The sequence below is a fragment of the Lontra canadensis genome, unplaced genomic scaffold (assembly GCF_010015895.1).
Source record: "Lontra canadensis isolate GAN:19392208 unplaced genomic scaffold, GSC_riverotter_1.0 scaffold35, whole genome shotgun sequence".
Lineage (NCBI taxonomy): Eukaryota > Metazoa > Chordata > Mammalia > Carnivora > Mustelidae > Lontra > Lontra canadensis.
Window position 1 is genome coordinate 11,528,424 of NW_022631029.1, and position 19,849 is coordinate 11,548,272.

At 51.0% G+C, this 19,849-nt stretch overlaps 1 protein-coding gene across 18 annotated transcripts in view; it reads left to right on the plus strand.

The window, feature by feature from the left end:
* The window catches only part of CACNA1D (calcium voltage-gated channel subunit alpha1 D), a 292,746-nt gene that overhangs the window by 194,386 nt on the left and 78,511 nt on the right, over positions 1-19,849 (plus strand). For 10 of the 18 annotated variants that reach the window (XM_032868323.1, XM_032868324.1, XM_032868310.1 and 7 more), the window contains exons 10-16: positions 10,380-10,467; positions 10,733-10,792; positions 11,867-11,893; positions 15,166-15,326; positions 16,250-16,475; positions 16,613-16,820; positions 19,430-19,550. In XM_032868323.1, coding sequence (XP_032724214.1) covers positions 10,380-10,467; positions 10,733-10,792; positions 11,867-11,893; positions 15,166-15,326; positions 16,250-16,475; positions 16,613-16,820; positions 19,430-19,550 — 891 coding nt within the window. The remainder of the gene's footprint in view (positions 1-10,379; positions 10,468-10,732; positions 10,793-11,866; positions 11,894-15,165; positions 15,327-16,249; positions 16,476-16,612; positions 16,821-19,429; positions 19,551-19,849) is intronic. The other 8 variants (XM_032868314.1, XM_032868326.1, XM_032868313.1 and 5 more) reach the window with 1 other exon arrangement.

Genomic DNA, 19,849 nt, shown 5'->3' on the forward strand with positions numbered 1-19,849 from the left:
AAAATTCCCTTGGAAGTTAGTTCCTAAGCATTTGGGACATTTTCAAGGATAATTTATTTAACTTTTTGCTGAGCCTCAAGTTTCTTAAGAAACCCTGCCAAATCTCAAAGTGATTTTTTAGACGTATGCAGCTGCTTCTCTGTTAACAATGGCGTTTTTCTAGGGCCATTAAAATCTGGAAGCCTAAAATTCTATTTTAAACTCTTCTCATTGTCAGTGATTAGTCTTTTTTTTTTTTTTTTAAGAAAAAAGGGCATTAAAAATAATGAAATCGTTTTAAAGGGAGCTCATTCTAAAATTCTGGCCAGAAAAGCAGGGCTGTTCCGCTGTGGGAACTATTAATGTTCAATGATCTCTGTAAGAGGGTATACATGCTGCCCACAAGGAGGTCTCTTCCTCAGAGATCCCAGAGGCTGCCCCGCCCCGCCGGTCAGGACCTTGCCCCTCCCCCACCATGTGTCCACACCCCAGGTTGCCACAGCTGGTCACCTCCCTTCCCCGTGCACCACTTGTGTGCCTTTTACTGAGATGTTTGATTTGGGGGTGGGCAGGAAACCAGGGATGGCGTAGCTGTTTCCCAGCATGGAAATGTGCTGGTCCAGTTTCAAAGCTTGTGTCTTCCAAAGGTGACTTATCAAACTGCTTTCATCACAGTTAAACCAGCGCAGAGCGCAAATTCAGAATGCAAGACAGTCCTCTGATGGCTGTAAATTTAGCAAACAGCATCACTTAGAGCGGCACGCTTCAGGAGGGTTGCCCTGTTTCTGGAGGTGGATGGGAGTGCCTCTGACCAGGAGAGCTGATGGAGGTGGGCCCAGCGCTGCAGCCGGCTGGGAGACACCCGCCTCCCTCACTGGGCTCATGATACGGGGAGCAGATGCCCACCCTAGGTAGGTCTCCTAAGAGCTGGCAGGAGACGGGCTCAGGGATGGTCACCCCGGCATGGACATGAGGTAAAGGCCCTCCAGCCAGGTTTGTAGACCCCAAGTCAGGCTGTGTGTGCTTATTTTTAATATATTTTAATTGCAAAAATAATATTTGCTCATTGCCAAGAATTCATATATCAAAGTGTATAAAGGATAAGAGAATGAGACTGGGCCACTGGGGGACTGTTCTTTGTGACCTCACCTGTGCACATGGGAACATATGTGCTTTCACGGGCAGCCTGCACACATGTCCCCATCCTAAGATCATCGAGCTTGGTGGGCACAGCCACTTGCCTTTCTCACTGAACCATGTGCCACAGACTGCAAGCTCCTGGAGGTAGGAACAGGGTCTGTTTCTGTCCTCCACTGTGTGGCGGGCACCTAGTGTGGTCCAGTGAGTCTGCATTTCACGAAAGAAAGCAGAGTAAGAATGCCTCATTTATCAGGGTCTTCCTGTGTGTTAGACGCTGTTCTAAGGGTCAGGGGTATATGTGAATCCATTATACCTCCCAGGGCTCTGGGAGGCAAGCACTTGACAGATGATGGGGAAATTGAAACACAGAGGGGTTAAATAGCTTCCCAGGGTCCCACGCCCGTCATGTGGCCAGCTGGGGTTTGAATGCAGGTTTCGCTCATCTGCAGATGAGCCACCATTAATCCCCGCAAATGTGTGCACCTGGGTCTGCACACACATGCTCCCAGTCTTGTGGGAGAAAGTGCCAGAAAGGGATTTGCTGGGTCAGAGAGGATGCCCGTTTTAGAAATGTGTCCTGCCATTGGTACTCATTTACATTCCCACCCATCATGCTCACGAGTGCCCATGTCCTGTGTCCCTACCCACATGGCATTCCTTCTGCTTCCCCTCTTGCCCATGAAGCTCCTTTCCCTGAGCACGGGGCCCCACCCTGAAGATCAGCCCACCAGCTAATATCGTGATATCCTATCCCAGAGCCAGAGGGAGCTGGAGACCCTAGAATCATTCTTCTAGTGACCTAGTGGCCACAGGGCCATTGTACGTGTTGTACCTTGCCAGCACCTGTTTTACTATATTTACTGTTTACCACTTCCTAAGGTAAGCAGATTAGCACAAGCAGGTAACCTGTCTGTGCTCATCCAGTTGGGAAGTGGCAGGGCTGAGATCAGACCTGGTTTGTCCAAGTCCAGAGCCCACCTTGTAAACTCCCACATGTCCTTCCCACATAGCGGTACCGGCCAGACTGCCCAGTTGGTCAGCACCCGGGACTCCTGGCTGTGGCTGAATGCCCTCTCCCGAACACCCTTCTTGGTGGGGTGGCCAAACCCTGGGAAGCCTTGTCTCTGGTGGTGTGGTTGGTTGGCTTGTTGGTTGGTTATTTGGGACAGGTACCCTCGCTGCAGAAAGCGATCCTCCCCTCCACTGCTCAGACCCTGAACTATAGATGTCCAATTAGGAGGACGCTTGAGGTTTCGCGTATCAGAGCTGGTGGCTGCAGCTGCCTCTCTGGGCCTAGGGCCCTGTTTGCGTTGCTCCTGCTGCCCTCTACCGAGTCATAATGACATTGCCTGTGTTCCGCCTGAAGGAGTCACGGTGGCCGACCTGCTAAAAGAAGACAAGAAGAAAAGGAAGTTTTGCTGCTTTCGCCAACACAGGGCTAAAGATCACGGTAAATGACCGGGGGTGAATTCCAGTCGGGAGACTCCTCTCCCAAGGCTTCTGGAGCCTTCTCCTTGCACATAGGCCTGGTGTGATGTGCATGTGTGTGCTGGTGTGGTGTGTTTGTCAGACGCCTATGTTTTAACCGCTTGATTCCTCTGAACTTTGGTCGTGTTATTTTCTTCTTGTCTTTACCCCAACTGTGTGGTTTTGCCAAGACAGCATTGCAGTTTCCTTTTTGTTTGAACTATACCTTTTAAAGAAGCAGCTGAACCCACTCAGAACATTTATTTAATTCAGCATGAATATTCTTAGACTGGAAGACAGACTTCTTAAACACTTTTCCCCAATGATGCTTTTTCATCTAAACTGTTTAGAAATTCCAGTGTTGTTATTTGATTGATTTTGATTTTCCAGGTTACATTTTTCACAGGGCCTGCTGGTTTTTCACCCTCGGGCTGGTTTGCCCGGGACGTACTAGAGCTCGTAGTGCCCATTTCAAGAATGAAGTTAAAAATAGATTTCAAGGATGAAGGGCGGGGACGGCGGTGGGGGGGCACTTGCCTTTGTGAGCGGGGAGGAGGAAAGGGCTAATGTGGGGGCACCGTTTGTTTTCGAGCTCTGCTGTAAAATGAATGCTACACGCAGACCCTTGCTGGAAGCCCTGGGGTCCGTGTCAGGACCATCCGTGTGCAGGGCGGTTAAGGCAGACGGCAGGGGTCCTGTCCTGCCAGGCCACCACTGTAGCCTTACAGTGGTGTAGCCCCCTGCCCGTGCACACTGTATGGTTTACCTGGTTGCTGCCCCCGAGGTCGGCCCTGGTCAGACGACTCTGGAGGAAGAGTCTCTTTGACTGTAAATAGGGCCACAAAGCCAGCCAAGGGAGCAGAGGGGACACATGGCACTGTTTTCTCGGTAGTAGCCTCTGCTACTACCAAGTAGGACACTTGGGGTTTTGCATATGAGAGCCCATACGGGATGGGGATGTTGTCATGGAAACATTGAGCTCGTAGGGTGTAGGAATTGGAACAAGCCACAGGTGGTCGGACTGAAGGCTTTTGGAGCAGACGAGAACAGAGAGTATCAGACATAAGCCCCCTGCCCCCGGCCTCTGGAGAGCGCACTGTGGGCCTGAGAAGAGAGGGAACCTGTGTGGTTGGGGGAGGGGGATAGGGGCATCCACTTAGGGCCTGGGGGCCCAGGGTTGGCTCAGACAGGCTTAGTGTCTGCAGAGGCTTATGGAAAGAGCTGGCCTTGGTACAGCCTCTGGAGGCCTCTGCAGGAAGAACGGGCGTCAGGTAAGCAGGACATACTGTCGCTGACGTAACACAAAAGCATTTTCAAAGACTGACGGAGGGCCTAGGCTCTGGGGCATTACTGTGAGAAGATGAGAGGTCTGTCTCCAGAAAAAAAGAGTCCTCCCCTTGGTCATGTAGGTGCCTGTTGTCCTGAGCAGGGGCTCGCACCGTGTGATTTTTTGAGGATATTTGGTAGCTTTCTGAGGCATATGGGGAGAGGAAGAAGCCTCATATTTTCAGGAAACTTTCCGTTTTGAGTGGGGGAGGTCTTTTATTGACTGAGATACCCAGACACCCTAACAAAGGCCCTGGATGAGGCTGGGGGTGGGGAGGGCCCTAGTGGGGGTGTGGCATTCCTCATGTCATTAGTCACGCAGAAGTAATTCTTGTCAGGGCATCATTCTTGCTCTAACACAGAAACCTTGGTCTGGCCTTGACCCACATTCCCCAAGAAGAGGCTGGCTTCTTCACAGCAACCAGAGTCTGTTACCTTGTGACGGCTAAGCGTGTCACTACTAGCAGGCACAGGCAAATTCCTTCAGGGGATGTCATGGCACTTCACATGCTTGTCAGGAAAATAAGATAAAAAACCCAGGAGATCTTGGCTTCGGATCTGCTGTTCCCAAGAAGGCAGCCATGACTGTCACTGCTCAGCTGTCCAGCCTCCTGCCCCCTCCCGTTGAGAGGGAGGCATGAGAAGGGTTGGAGGCAGATTTGGAGAGGCATCCCTGACTGTGCAAGGGTGCCTGTCCTGTGGAGAACAGGGGCGCGAGGCTCCCAGAAGCCCAGGACATCTGTGAAGGAGGCTGTTTGCTGTGCCAGGCTCAAGAAGGAGGCCGGGGTGTTCTGGGCTCAGCTGGCATGGGTCCCCAGGCTCCAGTGGCGTGTGAGCACTCTCGGGGAGTGGGGGGTGAAGGGGGGTGCTGCTTCCTTCCCCAGTGGCTCTGCCTGGAGGAGACTTGGGAACGCTTCTCCTGAGTGGGCTTCCTGGTTCCTGGCGGCCCCCCTGAGGGGCACTGCGCAGGGGCTTCACAACACTGCTCCTTCCCTGCTCTCTGCGCTGAGCTGGGGGACGGCAAGGGAAAGCCACCTGGCACTGGTGAAACCAGACAGCCTGTGGGTGTTTCCTCTTTAGAGTAGTTCAAGCAGGTCAGAGGTATGTGGGTCTTACAGATAATGTCACCCAACAGCTCATGTTCTAGATTAACCAACGAAGCCCAGGGAGGGAAAGGGAAAGGACTTGTCCCCACATTACTACTGACAAAGGCCCAGCTTCTCTGACATTCCTCTTTGTGTCTTTTGACCCGAGTGGCCTCTGTGATGCTGTGCCTATTAATAGTGAACATAATTTTGGGGCTGCCTATTTCAACCCACGTGCAGACCCATTGACCACGCATGTACCATGGGCACGCACACTCCCATCCATGAAATGCTAGCTAGTTGTACTGGCCTGAGAAACCGTGTGTTTTCCCACCGTATTTTGTGAGGCATTGCCCATAATGGCATCCGGGCCCAGCAGCAGATCTTAGCAACAGCATGGCATGCCCTCCCCAGAGAGCTCCAAGTGCCCCCCCCCCCCCCCCCCCCCCCCCACCCCCCCACCGCTCCTCCGGGGCCAGAGTAGCTTTCATCTGCCGGGCTGCTGTCTGGCCTCCCCTCCTCCCCGGCAGCAACCATCACGTCCTTTGCTCGGTGCGCCCACATCGAAGCCTCAGGGTCTGGCCTGAAGCTCTTGGAGACTGCAGCACCTGGGAAAGCTTGCAAAGCCTGGGCCTCCACTTCCCCAGGTTTTCAGCAGGCAGGTTGCAGTGCAAGTCAGTACGCCATTCTAGGTATAGGCTGGTCCTAATACCTGGTTTCACCCTGGATTCTGGAAATAGTTTTAAAACTTGAATTTTTAAAGCCTCTGCCTTCGGCTCAGGTCATGATCCCAGGGTCCTGGGATCAAGTCCCGCATCGGGCTCTCTGCTCAGTGGGGAGCCTGCTTCCTCCTCTCTCTCTCTCTCTGCCTGACTCTCTGCCTACTTGTAATCTCTGCCTGTCAAATAAATAAATAATAAAAAAAAAAAAATGAAAACTTGCTCTACAGAGCTCCCGAGTTCCCTGGAATGTGTGAGGGAAAGGATTTACAGCTGCTCTGCCTGCAGATGGCCCCTTGGCTTACTTCTGCCTCCAGAGGACATGGTGGGACTTGGGGCGGGGGTGGGGGGCTGCGCTCTGCCTGCATCCCTAACCAGCCCAGCGCTTGTCAGCAATTACTGTTGACTCCGTCCCGAAGGGGACAAGGTGCTCCCCCTGCACACGGGGCAGCCATGAGGCTGTGGCAGCCAGTTGGGGAAAGGGCATGTGTTCCAGGAATTTCCCCATGGGCCTACTTAACGTGGATTTTTGTAAAGTCCCAATAGTCACCATGGCGACGTGACCTCCGTTCTCTCTCTCTCTCTGCTGGGGTGGTCTCCTGGAGCCGGTCTGGCTGTATACCAGGTTTCTGGGGGTTAACTGAGGTCATCGGGACAGCAAACCAGGCTGATGGACAGTAGGCTTGATTGGCTTTGGAAGTTTTAACGTGTGGCATTTTGAGGATCTACCACCATATCCCAACGTGTACCAGCATATGTAAGTAAATTAAGTATGATTTTTTTAAGGGCATACCAATATACATGTCAACATGTACTGATACCAAAATGTATCCCAGTATATCTGAGCACACCCTGCGGGCACAGGGGGCACGGCCAGCTGGGAAGCTGGAGAGCTTTCTCACACCTGAGCTGTGCATCCCAAGGCAAGTTGTCCAGGTCTCTCATCTGTGAAATCGCAGAGCTGCTCCGTGTGATCTCAGAGGCCTCTTCCAGTTCTAATAGTCTGTGATCCTCCTGTCTTGACAGTAAAAACACAGATGAAGTCCCGTTAGGATGAAGTGAAATGAAACTCGTGTCAATTTTTTAGCATTAAAAAATAATGCGGGACGCCTGGGTGGCTCAGTTGGTTGGACGACTGCCTTCGGCTCGGGTCATGATCCCGGAGTCCCGGGATTGAGTCCCGCATCGGGCTCCCAGCTCCATGGGGAGTCTGCTTCTCCCTCTGACTTTCTCCTCGCTCATGCTCTCTCTCACTGTCTCTCAAATAAATAAATGAAATCTTAAAAAAAAAAAAAAAAATGAATGCCCAGTACAAGGGAAGGGTGAAATGCTAATGTACAAATGAGCTCCTTTTCCCCGTGGTGTGGTCTCCATACCATGGGGAAAGGAAACACTCCCATGTGACCGGGAGGGAGAGGCTGGAGCAGAGAGAAGGGCTGCCAGGGCCCCATCAGAGCCAGGTTCCTCTGCACGGGTGAAGCGACTGGATCATGGTCCATTTCTGGGACCCAATGAGGTCACCCAATTCTAGCACAGTCACTGTGCTCTTCCTCCCCCTCCCCGCCTCCTCAGCTCTGGTTGATGTCATTCCGGAATCGGTTGTTTATTATGGGACCGTGGTGCTCTCCGTGTCTAACCATTAAGACCGAAAAGTTGCTATCTCTACAGCAGGCACCATCAGACAGAAATGACTCGTTTGAGATAGAAAAGTTACAAACTGAGAATGGAGGCCAAAGCTGCCTCAGGTGTGCGGAAGACTGTTCACACAAGGGGTCTCTCTGTAAGCACGGTCACAGCAACGGGACCCTGGGTTGGGGCCGTGCACCAGAGTGTCCCTTTGCATCCAGGAGGCTCCAAGAGAACTTTTGTGAGGTGACAGCTCTCATATCTGAGCCTCACCAAATGCCCAACCCTGAGGACCCACACAGAATGACCCAGGACTATGGGGAAAACCCACCATGTATTCTGTCTCACTCAGTTCTGCCAATAGCCCCAGAGGAGAAAATGGAGTTTTGGAGAAGTTCAGCCACTGGGGTGGGGGTGGGGTTGTTAAACTGGGATCTGGCCGACCGGAGCATCAGTTCTTAGCTCCCAAAGGATGGAGTCCACCTGGGGGGCAGGGAAACTTCTCTCCATCTGCACAGCCCTGACATCGTGCCACACCATTAACCTCTCTTGGTTTCTATCTGGGGAGTTCGCCTTTATTTCTTATCTTTTTACCCACTTGGTTCTTATGTCCAGGGACCAGCTAGTACATTTCAGTCACTAATAGCTGGCGTGGAGCCAGAAATGCAAAATGCCCCCCCCCATAGACAGGGTGTAATTTATCTGCTTTGATCAGACGGTTGGAGAAAAGAAGCTTTAAGAATCATGTGCAGCAGGTGCACTGCTCTTATCCTGGGACGTAGCCACAGAGGCTGAAAAGCCACAAAGACTGAGTCTGTTTGGAAGAAGTTTGCTCTTTTGGAAAGAATACAGTCGTAGGGTGATTGGTGGTAGAACTGGTGAGAGGCAGAAGTGGCCCTCGAGACTGCATAGTTAGCACCGCTGCTCTCCGCGTGGGACACTATAGTCCGCAGTGGGGTTTGACTGTGCCCAGCCCAGTCAAACGCTAACTGGGCCCCCCCACCACCACGGATCCCCACTCCTGCCCCAGGTCACATGCTCTCAACTTCTGTCCCCTTAGTAGTGACAGAAAGTGACAAGAAAGTGACAAGAAAAACTTCTGTTCCACAGAGATGACTCACAGTCATATCTGTAGGAGTGTCCCACTGTGATTTTCTTTGTCATCGAAGACAAGGGTGACCTACGGGAGGAGCCCGTAGCAATGAACTTCATTGGATTTTATAACATTTTCGTCTTTTCAAGTCAGTCATGAAGAAAAGGATTGCCTGAGCAGCTTTGTGCTTGTGTGTGTGTGTGTGTGTGTGTGTGTGTGTGTGTGTGTATCTTTATGGAGTTTTTGTTCAAGATTTTTCTGTGGTTGGGTTGTGTGTGTTTTTTAGGTTGGTTGTTTTTGTCTGTTTTTTTGTTTTGTTTTTTGTGTGGAGTCATAAAAAAGTGAATCAAAGTTTGTAGTTGGTTTGTTTTGACTTAATTGAAGAAGAAAGGTTATTCTAAGAGAATACCAGTAGTGTGATGTGGGTCTGTTGTTTTGCTCGTTGTACCTTTGCCGCCTTTGCTTAAATGCTTCCGGACACAGCTGTGGACTCCCACCTGGGCAGGTGCCATGTCTTGGATGCCCACAGCGGGGAAAGGACTCTCTGGTGCCCTCAGAAGAGCTGTTTCTCTGCTCTCTGGGTCTCTTGGGTCAGGCCCACCTTTATCATGGTCATTCACGGTTTCCCTGGCCTGAGCAGGGCCCACAGACCTGCAGACACAGCATAGAGGTCATGAACCCAGCTCCTCTGGGCCGTGTGCCTGGGGTCCTCAGGACCGCCTATGGCACCACAGAACCACTACCAGCTTTTGGAGATCGAAGTGGAGCCATCCTTGCTAAGAGGAGCTGTATCGGCAGAGCGCACAGGGGGAAGGCCTTCCTGTTGATACCACAGATTCTAGAAAGATGGTTGCTACAGTTCAAAGGGATGCATCAGGGCAAAGAAGTGCATGTAGTTGGGTGATTCCCCCCCATTTCTATCTTCAGTGACCCCCCTCGCTGAACCCTAGGGCAGAATTCATTATTCCTTACTGCAGGTTTCCAGAACTCCTTGCATGGATCCCCGAGGTGGCTCATTTTGTAGTTCATGGAAATCTGTGGGCTTTCCACGGCAGGTGCAATGTTTCGTGCCCTCCCTCTCCTTCGTGACCCAGATCCAACCCCTGCTTAGGATGCTGATAGGGTTGAATCAGGTGGATGAGAAATAATGCCCGCATGCCCGATGGTGGTTCTCTGGGCCTCCCAACACAGTCGGTGCACCTCCTCTGCTCAGGGTCCGGCTGCAGAGGGGTCAGACACGCCCAGAGACCCTGGTGACACTGAGACCATGGTCAGGCTTGCCTGCTGGTCACCGGTTGGGAGAAAACCTTCTACCCATAAGACTGTACTTCCTTTTTGCTCTAGTTCTGGCCGGTGTGGAAAGACCCTTCTGCATACTGTCTTCACAAGCTCAGGGGAACTGAGCAGACCAATTAGCTAATAATGAGTAGAGTTCTTAAAGTTTTTAAAAGATTGCGTGCGTGGTACCTTCATGTTCTCCTGCATCCATTGCCTCTTCTCCTTCTGTATATTTATGATAAGAATTCATGTATCAAGTCCTGGTCTAGTCACAGATTTTCTAGAGAGAAGCAGTTGGGACCAGCGAAGATGTCACTCTGAGTTCTGGTGGCCTCTCAATCCTCTCCTGGAAGTCAAGACAGTAAGCTGGTCCCAGGCACAGAGACTGGATTCAGTTTGGCCCCTAGACTTCTTTGCTCTGGGGAGAGTCGGAATGGACATAGCTTCCTCCTGTTGGGGAGGGGAGGGGTGCTCCAGGGGCTTTCTGGGCAGATTGGCACATTACGGAAATAGACTCCGCCGTGGAGGTGCCTGGCCTCTCACTCTTCCTCGCCCTCCTCCTGGGCTCCCAGAGGGCCTGCCTGGAGGCAGCGATCCACAGCAGGCCCACACCTGGGCATGCAGCACCTCCAGCGTGCCAGCTAAAGCCTTGTCTTCTCCCCGCAGCCAGCATGCCCACCAGCGAGACGGAGTCGGTGAACACGGAGAACGTAAGTGGCGGAGGCGAGAACCAAGGCGGCTGTGGCAGTCTCTGGTGAGTGTGGAGGCCACTTGCCCTCCTGTTGCCTCCTGTCTTCTTAGAGGAGCACCTGTGGGGCAGGCATCCCGGGCCATGGCCTCAGATGCACGAGGGGTGGGTGGGCTCACCCTGGACCCCTTGGTCCCCCTCCCCTCCCTTCCCAGGCCTCCAGACCCCCAGCATTTCACATGCCTCTTCCCCCCAGAGCAGCCCGTCCTTCCGAGGCGGAGCGTGCAGCAGGGCGTGCCAGGTAACCCGGCAATTCCACTGTGTCCACTAGGTGCTGGTGGAAAAGAAGAGGCACGGCCAAGGCTGGGCCCTCTGGGTGTCGGCGGTGGGGGTAACAGGCCTGATTCTCCTCCCGGTCTGGTGTTGGCATCGGTGCTTTGACGAAGAGCTTGTATGGCACTGTGGCTGACAGAATGTGCTGCATATTTCAGTTTCCCTTCCCTGGCGGTTCCGTCCACCTCCTGCGTGGTGGCTGGCCCCGGAAGGGCTGCCCTCCTTTGCTCACGGCACTTGTTTCCGGCGCCCTGCACCACCCTCTCCTAACAGCGGAGGGCGCCACCACATCCACCTTCCCCCCTACCCCCGTTGGCTTCTGTCTAGATGATCTGGTCCCCAGCGGGGACCAGCGATGTTCTGTGTGCAGAGTCCTGCCTGCTTTGGGGAGCCCATGCAGTTTGGTTTCATTTGCTTCCCGCTGGTATCCCTTAGGTCTTATCTCTGTAAAGTAGAGGCGGTGTTTTTAAGAGAGTTTGATCATCTTGGCAGTGATTAATAAAAATGTTGTGTTTGGGGCAGAGCGCTCAGCTGTTTAAGAAGTGAATCTGCCTCTGTTGTCTCGCTCTGCCCTCCCTATAACATTGTGAGGTAGGCGGGGGGATGGGTTCGTCTTCCTCATTTTACAGATGAGAACACTGAGGCTCAACCAGGTGTGCTGCTTGCCCAAACCCATGCAGTTGTTGAACAGCACAGCTGGGACTCCTAGTCCAGTGCTCTTTTTGCTGTAGCAGCAGCACATGCTGCTGCTAGAGTGGCTGAGCTGCGAGCAGGGGAGGCCCCACTGACTTCATTCTGGGGAAGTGAGGTCAGGGGAGAAGAGCCCCCAGGCATCACGGCCCCTGACAGGGCTGTGCAGGGCCGCTGGCTAAGAGTCTTCTCTTGCTTTGACCCTGGACCCCTGGACGGTGTCAGCCTGGCCTGCCTGGCCCTGACAACGCCTCTTCTCCTGCTCTGCTCTCACCTCACTCTGCTCTCACCTCTTCTCCTGCTCTGCTGGCTCACTGGGGGAGCTGGGGATGCTGATCCCAGGCTTCTGTGCATGGCTTTTCTGATCTCTCAGCTGAAGTGACCAGGAGAGTCTGCTCGAGCCCTCCTAACAGAAATCCTCTTCATTTTGTCTTTCTTGCAGCCAAGCCATCTCAAAATCCAAGCTCAGGTCAGTATCTTCTATTTTTTCCCTAAGCCTGCATGTTGGTGTTTTACTTTCTCACTTCTCTATTATACATGAAGTTGTTTTAGACTTGATTTTTACTCTGTGGGCAAGGACATTCCTATCAAAGAGCGGTTTGTACAGTCAATATTCAGCACCTGCTTTGGAAAGCAACGTAGCAGATGCTAAAGATTTTGCCCCAAAACAAACCAATGAGACACAACAATGAAAAACTTCTTGTCACTAATCAGTCTTTCATATCCCCCCACAACAATGAGTCATTTCTCAAAGAAACATATTTCTTGTCACTTTTCTGCTTAAAAGTCCTCTATAGAGAAGGAGGTTCGAGAGGTGTTCTGAGATGGTAGTGATGTTCTGTTCATTGCTCTAGATGCAGGTTATGTGTTTAGTTGCTAAAATCTCATTGAACCTGTACCTGTGATTTGTGTACTTTTCCATGTAAATGTTATTTTTCAACTAAAAATGACATTGTATCATTATATACAAAAAGTACCTTGAAATGGATGTGGAAGTAAATGTGAAACCTGAAATTAAAAATGTTCTAGAAGAAAACCTACAACGTCTTTGTGACCTGGGGCTGCGCAAAGGTTTCTTCTTGGATACAGCACCCAAAACACTGGCCATATGAGTCAATAAGCTTCAGACCAGAAGAAAAAAATATTTGCAAAACATTTGGTAAAAAGGACTAGTATCCACTATATAAAAAGAAGACTATGTAAATACAATGTGAGTAATAAGAAAACAATAAAAAAAAATTGTCAATAGATTTCAACAGGCATGTCACCAAAAAGAGATAGGGAATGGCAAAGAAGTACATGGAGTGACCATCGGTCACTAGAAAAATGTAAATCAAACTCGCAGTGAGACACCGCTGCATACCTTTTAGATCATTTTTCACACCTGTGGGTCAAATTTTAAAATATGACAATACCGAGTTCTGACAAGGATGCAGATCAGCAGGAATTCTCACCCATTCCTGCATGGTGACTGGCATGGCCATTTTAAAAACAACTTGGCCATTTCTTGGAAAGTTAAACATATGTTTATCGCATGACCCAGCGATCCCACTTCTGACATATTCATATAAAATGAAGGTATATGCCTGCATGAGAAATTTTTATATGAGTTGATAGCAGCTTTGTATACAGTTGCTGAAAACTGTAAATAATTCCAACATCCATCCAATGGTGAAGAGGCAAACAAATTATAGTTCATGCATGTGGTGGAAGGAGGTGCAGCAATAAGGAGAAAACTGCTGATAGATGCAACAGCACAAATGAGCCTGGAGAGTACTTTTGCTAAGTGAAAGGAGCCAGTCTCAGAAAGCTCTATTATGGGGCATTCTGGATAAAACAAAATGATAGGAACAAAAAGCAGATCCGTAGTTGTCAGGGGCTGAGGTGAGGATGGGTTAACTCTTATAAAGGAAAGACCTTTGAGTGATGGAACTATTCGACCTCTTGACTGAGGTGGTGGTTAGAAACCCTGTACCTAAATATTAGTAGTTACCACATGTCGATTGTATCTCAACAAACCTGACTTTAAAAAGAACAATCGGAAACCCTTCCATGACTCCCTGTTTGCCAGATGGCATATAAATTCCTTCATCATTTGGCCTCTGGCTCGCTCACAGGCCTGATCTTTTGATACCCCTCCGACCCTCCCCACTCTGTGGCTATACTGGACCGCTGTCCGTTTTCACCAAGCTCTGTTTCTTCCCACCTCAATCCCCTGGGCCATGTAGTCTCCTGTGGATGGCTTCCCCCCCCGACCCGGCCCTGGTCTGCCCCCTGGAGAACTCTTACCCTCTTATCCAGAGCCAGCCCACACTGAGAGGAGCACTGAGTAGGGATTAATCATTATTTGCCCCACCCTTGCATGCTTTTCAAGGGAAGAGGTTCCGGGACAGTGCACCTTCTTCACCTCCATAGACCCAGTATCTGGAGCCCCGTGAAGGGTAGGATGGGGAGTGCTGCAGGGCTGCTGGGGTTGAGGCAGCGGGCCTCTAGGATTTGGGAGACACCTGAGCCTTGTCATGACAGCATAAATTGACCCAACGTGAGTCTTTTTTCAGACCACCTTGCTTGTGTGTACTGAAGTATGCCTCACAGGGGAAACCCAGCCTCGGGGGTGGGCTTCAGCATCCTTGGTGGGATTTTTCTATAGTGGTCATCGTGTTTCCAGCCCGTCACCGCTGGAAACCACATAGCAAGAACAAAGCACACTTCTCTTATTGCAGGTCTTGTTGAAGAGTGGGCCCAAGTCTTTCTTTGCCCAGTCCCTGGGTTACGGTGCTTTCAGCGTAGCAATGCAGCTGGGTCAGCCTGGGCTGCAGCTAGGAGGCAGCCAGGGTATTGCTCTGTCTCAGACCCCTAGAGGATGTGCCCACCACCCCCCATCTGTGAGCACAGCCTGCACAGGGCTGACATCGCCCCTCGATTGGCCTTTTCCCAGGACCCACTTCGCCAATCCATCCTGAAGCAGGGAACGTTTCCCACGGCGGGGAGCAGGCTAAGCGGGGGGGAATACTTATCCTCATTACACACCGGAACTGAAAGTCAGTGGAGGACACGGTACTTGTCTGTCTGGCTCGGCTCATTTTATTTGTATGAAAACACAATTCAATATTGGCTCTTCTCCTGAAGGTATATTTTGAGCATCACTAGTTAGAAAGGGCACCTGATGACTCAGTATGAAGACTCATGTCCTACTCGGCTTTGACAAGTCTGCCAGGCTCCAGAGAAACCTCCCGGATTTAAGAAAGGACCAGAAGTTTCCCTAAAAGGAAAACTGGGGTTGGAGCACTTTGCTGCCTGATAAATTCCGTATGATGATCGAGATGCCGCAAGAGATGTGCACGAGGAGCCAAAAGGCTCTCCGCACCCGCAGTCTGAACAGATCCATGTACCATACGGTGGGAATGTAAATTGCATATCTGTGTACAGGCTCCACTTTGCATCTGCCGACGGCTCTATGAATATCTAGATGTTTCTAGCTGGTTTGAGCACGGTGCATGGCAGCTTATGGAGTCGTCTAAAGCCGTAGGTAGGAAACCGATAGCACGATCAGGTCAAGATTACACGTTAAAAGTTGTATTTAAAGACCAACATCATTCCTATGCTGTGTGTTCTCGCCTTTCCCTCCTGCACCCCCTGATCTGGGTCCTCAGAGTTAAAGACCGCTACCGTCCCCATGACGTCCGTTGGACATTCAGATGCCGCATCTGCCGTTCACGGTCGCGTTTGCTTCTCTTGCAGCCGCCGCTGGCGCCGCTGGAACCGCTTCAATCGCAGAAGATGTCGGGCTGCTGTGAAGTCTGTCACGTTTTACTGGCTGGTTATTGTCCTGGTGTTCCTCAACACCTTAACCATTTCCTCTGAGCACTACAACCAGCCCGACTGGCTGACGCAGATTCAAGGTTCGAGCAGAGGCTGCGTTCTTTTCATTTCTGATTCAAAATTAGGGCTTCCTGAGGCTGTCCGGCTGCAGTTCCGTCTTAGCTGATCTGTGTGTAGTGACGGGACATTAACAGGGGTACTGGAAGACCGAGGAACCGTCCAAATCCAGGCTGTACCCAGAGTTTGTGGGGAGCGGGGGCCCACAGCCCACATGGTGTGCTGGGGCCGGCTGATGCCAGAGCGTCTCCTTGTCTTAACCCTATGACAGCCTAGGGGCAGGGAATCTTGTAGTTGGAAGGGACCTCATGTCCCTTTTCCCTGTCCCCTCTGGCAGCTGTATTTTCCCATATGGTATTCTTGGCAAGTGGTTATTGCCCCTCTACCCAGAAGCCCTGCTCCCCGCCGGTGCCAGACTGGAGCTCATCCCCAGAGACAGCCTGTTCTGAGTTGGTCTGTTGTGATCCATGGGGAGGCGCTATTTCTGTCCAGCTCTCCAGCCTGCTGGGTGCTGTTCTCTGTGGTTAGAAGCCACCTTGATGGACAACTGCTTCTCATGTCATGGTGCCCTAAGCAAGACCAGACTGGCTTTTCTGGGACCACTGAAACAGAAAATATAATACGCTGGTGTAAATGCAGAATCACAGGCTTGTAGGGCTGGAAAGCCTCAGAGATGGTGTGGTCAGCTGCCCCCCCCATTTTATAGTCATGAAACTGGGGCACAGGGAACTCAAGGGACTTCTCCAGAGTCCCACATCTAGGTGGTAGCAGAAGCGGGACTAGAAGCCAGCACACAGACCATAAACATGGTGCCCAGTGTCTTTAATGGGGGCCGTCGTGAAGACCGGGGCAAGGCGCTGGGGCGTTTCCAGCAGAGACTGGTTGGGGGGAAGTTGGGGGGCGGGGGTCTGAGCCACACCCATGAGGAGACCTTCTGTCTTTCCAGATATCGCTAACAAAGTCCTCCTGGCTCTGTTCACCTGCGAGATGCTGGTGAAAATGTATAGCTTGGGTCTCCAGGCGTATTTCGTTTCTCTCTTTAACCGGTTTGACTGCTTCGTGGTGTGCGGTGGGATCACCGAGACCATCTTGGTGGAGCTGGAAATCATGTCTCCCCTGGGGATCTCTGTGTTTCGCTGTGTGCGCCTCTTGAGGATTTTCAAGGTGACCAGGTGAGAGGGCGTGTACCTCGCTGCAGGTGTTTTCATGCTGGGGTGGTGTGACGAGCAGCGGCGGCCCAGCCCCGCAATGTCTGCTATGTCCTGTGGGCGTTGTGCACTCATCCCCGCCCCCCCATCTTGACTTGTAGGCACTGGACTTCCCTGAGCAACTTAGTGGCCTCCTTGTTAAATTCCATGAAGTCCATCGCTTCGCTACTGCTTCTGCTTTTTCTCTTCATCATCATCTTTTCCTTGCTTGGGATGCAGCTGTTTGGTGGCAAGTTTAATTTCGACGAAACACAGACCAAGCGGAGCACCTTTGACAATTTCCCGCAAGCCCTTCTGACGGTATTCCAGGTGAGCCCTCGTGAGGAGGCCGTGGGAGACGTTGCCTTGTCCCTTCACCTCTGGGGAAAAGACAAGATGATTCTGCTGGGATTAGAGACCTCTGCCCCCAGTAATGCTCTGACAGCTCTCATGCCCCTGACGTGGATTGTCACGCACCCGACTCCGGCTGTTCAGGTGGCATGATTTCATGTTTTTGTAAGACCACCGGATACGCGGCAGGATAATAAGCCAAACACATCTGTCTGATTTTGTGAGGTTTCCAAGGTTTCGGGGAGATAGGCTCTAAGATCCTCTTTCTGTTCTTTGTGAATTTTTGATTGCAGGACAGTTTTGTGATCCTGGGCTCGAACAGATGTGTGCAAAGAGGTGGATTCTAAAAGCCCTCGTGCTTTGTGTAGTCAGAGGAATCAGGGTAATAAGAGAGTTGTGACAGCCTTCCGCCTCCTTGCTTCTCCCTTCTGCCATGTAAGAAGGAGGGGGGTGGTAGGCTTTAATGGGTCCGTGCCAGGGGGGCCTGTGCAGGTGATGAGGCTGAGACAGAGGGACGGTGGCAGGTGTACAAATGACCCCACACCCAGGACACGAGCCTCCACGCCCCACCTGGCGTTAAGCCGAGGCATTCTAAACCCCCTCTTCCTATGTTGGGAGCTCAAACCTTTCCTTAAACAGAGTGGCAGATACATTTTAAAGACCCATCTGCCCTTGTCGCTTTTCACACATGAGGTCTGTGAGGCCCGGAGCCCTGCCTAGGAGGCGGAAAGCTGCCTGGTAGGAGGGATTACAGACATCGAGGTCCCCTCCTGGCTGTAGTCGTGCTCAGCTTTGTGACCTTGGAAAGTCACTGTCCTTTGTGGGGGAAAAAAAATACAAAAACCCAGAGACTAGAGGGAATGATCTGTAAGATTCATTTCCACTTGTTCATTTTGAAGTGAATAGAATTACTCTCCCTTTTATAGGCTATACTTTTTTGAAATATAATTTTGGGGGAGGGGGTTACACTTATTTTTTAGCTACTGATTAGTTATTCTTTTTTCTGTTTTCTTTCAAAGAAACCTGTATGGTGGTGGTAGTTTTTGGTAGTACCTGTGTGTATGGCACAAAATTCAGATGTTTACAAAAGGATATAAAGTAACAAATGAGTCTCCTTCCCACCCAGTCACCAATTTCTCCTTTGGGGAGCAACCACCCTTGAGTAGTTTCTATGTATTCTTTGAGATACATTTGCTCATGGATGTAAATCAGTGAACTTACCTACCAGCCTCCCTCCCAGTAAATGTACTATGATGTAGATGGTAGCTCATTTTACCTGCCATTTTCCAGCTTCTCACTATTTCAAGTGTCTTTAAGAATCTGTCTTAATGGTCCATACGAGTTTGCCTCCTACTTTTCGATTCTGCATAAATTCTGTGGTGTGGATGTCCCCTAATTCTGTAGCCAGTCCCTAGCCGAAGAGAATTTCATTGTGTCCGGCCTCGGCTCAGTGGGTGACCTTGAACACACACCATGGGCATGTGTGGGAGCGTGGGTGTATGGGGTAAACTTCCCAGAAGTGGAATCGCTGTTTTGAAGGGTATGTGTCCAATTTTGATGCTGATACTGTTGCCTGCGTGCTCCTCAAAGTAGTGGGTGTTCAGACTGCTGGGTGGTTGTCTGACAGGCGAAGATGATGTCTTGTAGCTTTAATGCCTCTTTCTGTTATCAGGAGTAAACCCGAATGTCTTCTTACATGACTAAGAGCCACGAGGTTCCTTTCCTGGGAATTTGCTTTATCTTTTGAAATCATTCGCCCATACTTCTGTTGGGTTGTGAGCCGTGACAGTTTTATTTCTTAAAGAGACTGGTGCAGATGGACTTTCTCTCTCTGGAAGAGAGTCTGGTTTATTTATATTTACTTATTACTGTTATTTTTTTTTAGGTAGTATCTTTTTAAAATGCTGTTTAGGTTTGCCTGATCCTACCTCCAGGATAGACTGAGTTATCATATCATCAGTAGAGAAGTTTCCATGTGAAATTTCAGGGAGTTATTAGTATCTACTTGCTGGGCAGTTTGTAAATTCACATAGGATAGTTGGAATTCCCTGCCTCTACAAATTCAGGGGTCTAATTCTCCATTTCCAGTGTAGAGGAACCATGTGGGATCATAGGCAGCCATTGAAAGGACTGACAACACTTACTGACACGGGATCTCTAGAGTATATTTTGAGTGGGGGGGGGGGGAAAGGCAAATGCAGAAAATTCATAAAGTATGACATGCTTTATGTCTAATAAGTCTGAGAAGACATCAACTACCTCTTTCCTCTGGGAGGGTGTCTGGGTGCTCACGTGCATAGGGGTTCTGGAGAAAGGTGCATGCTCTCGGGGTGGGGGTGCAGACCTGGGGCGTCATCCGAGACTAGGTAAGTCTTATATGTAGTGTTGCTTTATTTTCGCGTGAAGCATTAACTCCTGGTTTGTGTAATTGAAAACAGCGTTTTGAAAATTCTACCCGAAGTATTTGTTGAGCACAGTGAAAGGCAGCTAGAACCCGATTTGGGCGGCCCCCAGGGGGCTCCGGCGGGCTGTGGGGAGCTGCGGTCCTGCTGCGTGTGTGTGGGCTGACCGTGGTTTTGGCCTCTTAGATCCTGACAGGGGAAGACTGGAATGCTGTGATGTATGACGGCATCATGGCCTACGGCGGCCCCTCCTCGTCGGGGATGATCGTCTGCATCTACTTCATCATCCTCTTCATTTGTGGTAACTGTATCCTTCAAGCTGGGCTGGGGCTTTGTCCTCACCATCTCGTTTTGTTTCTCCCTGTCCAAACTTCCCTGGTGGTGGTGGCCGGTGGCGGTTGCAGCCATTGGGGTGGGGAGGTGAATGCTTTTGCCTTGTTAGCTCAAGTATCTGCCTCCTTCACTGTCGCTGGGACAGCAGAGTGGGGTCAGAGTCCCAGTAGGCTCTGAGGAACGAGCAAGCTGGGGAAAGGGGCATGGGACCGCGCGTGGGCTGTTCCTGTTGTTGCCCAGCTCGGCGCCCCAGCTCCTGGGCAGGTCCCAAGG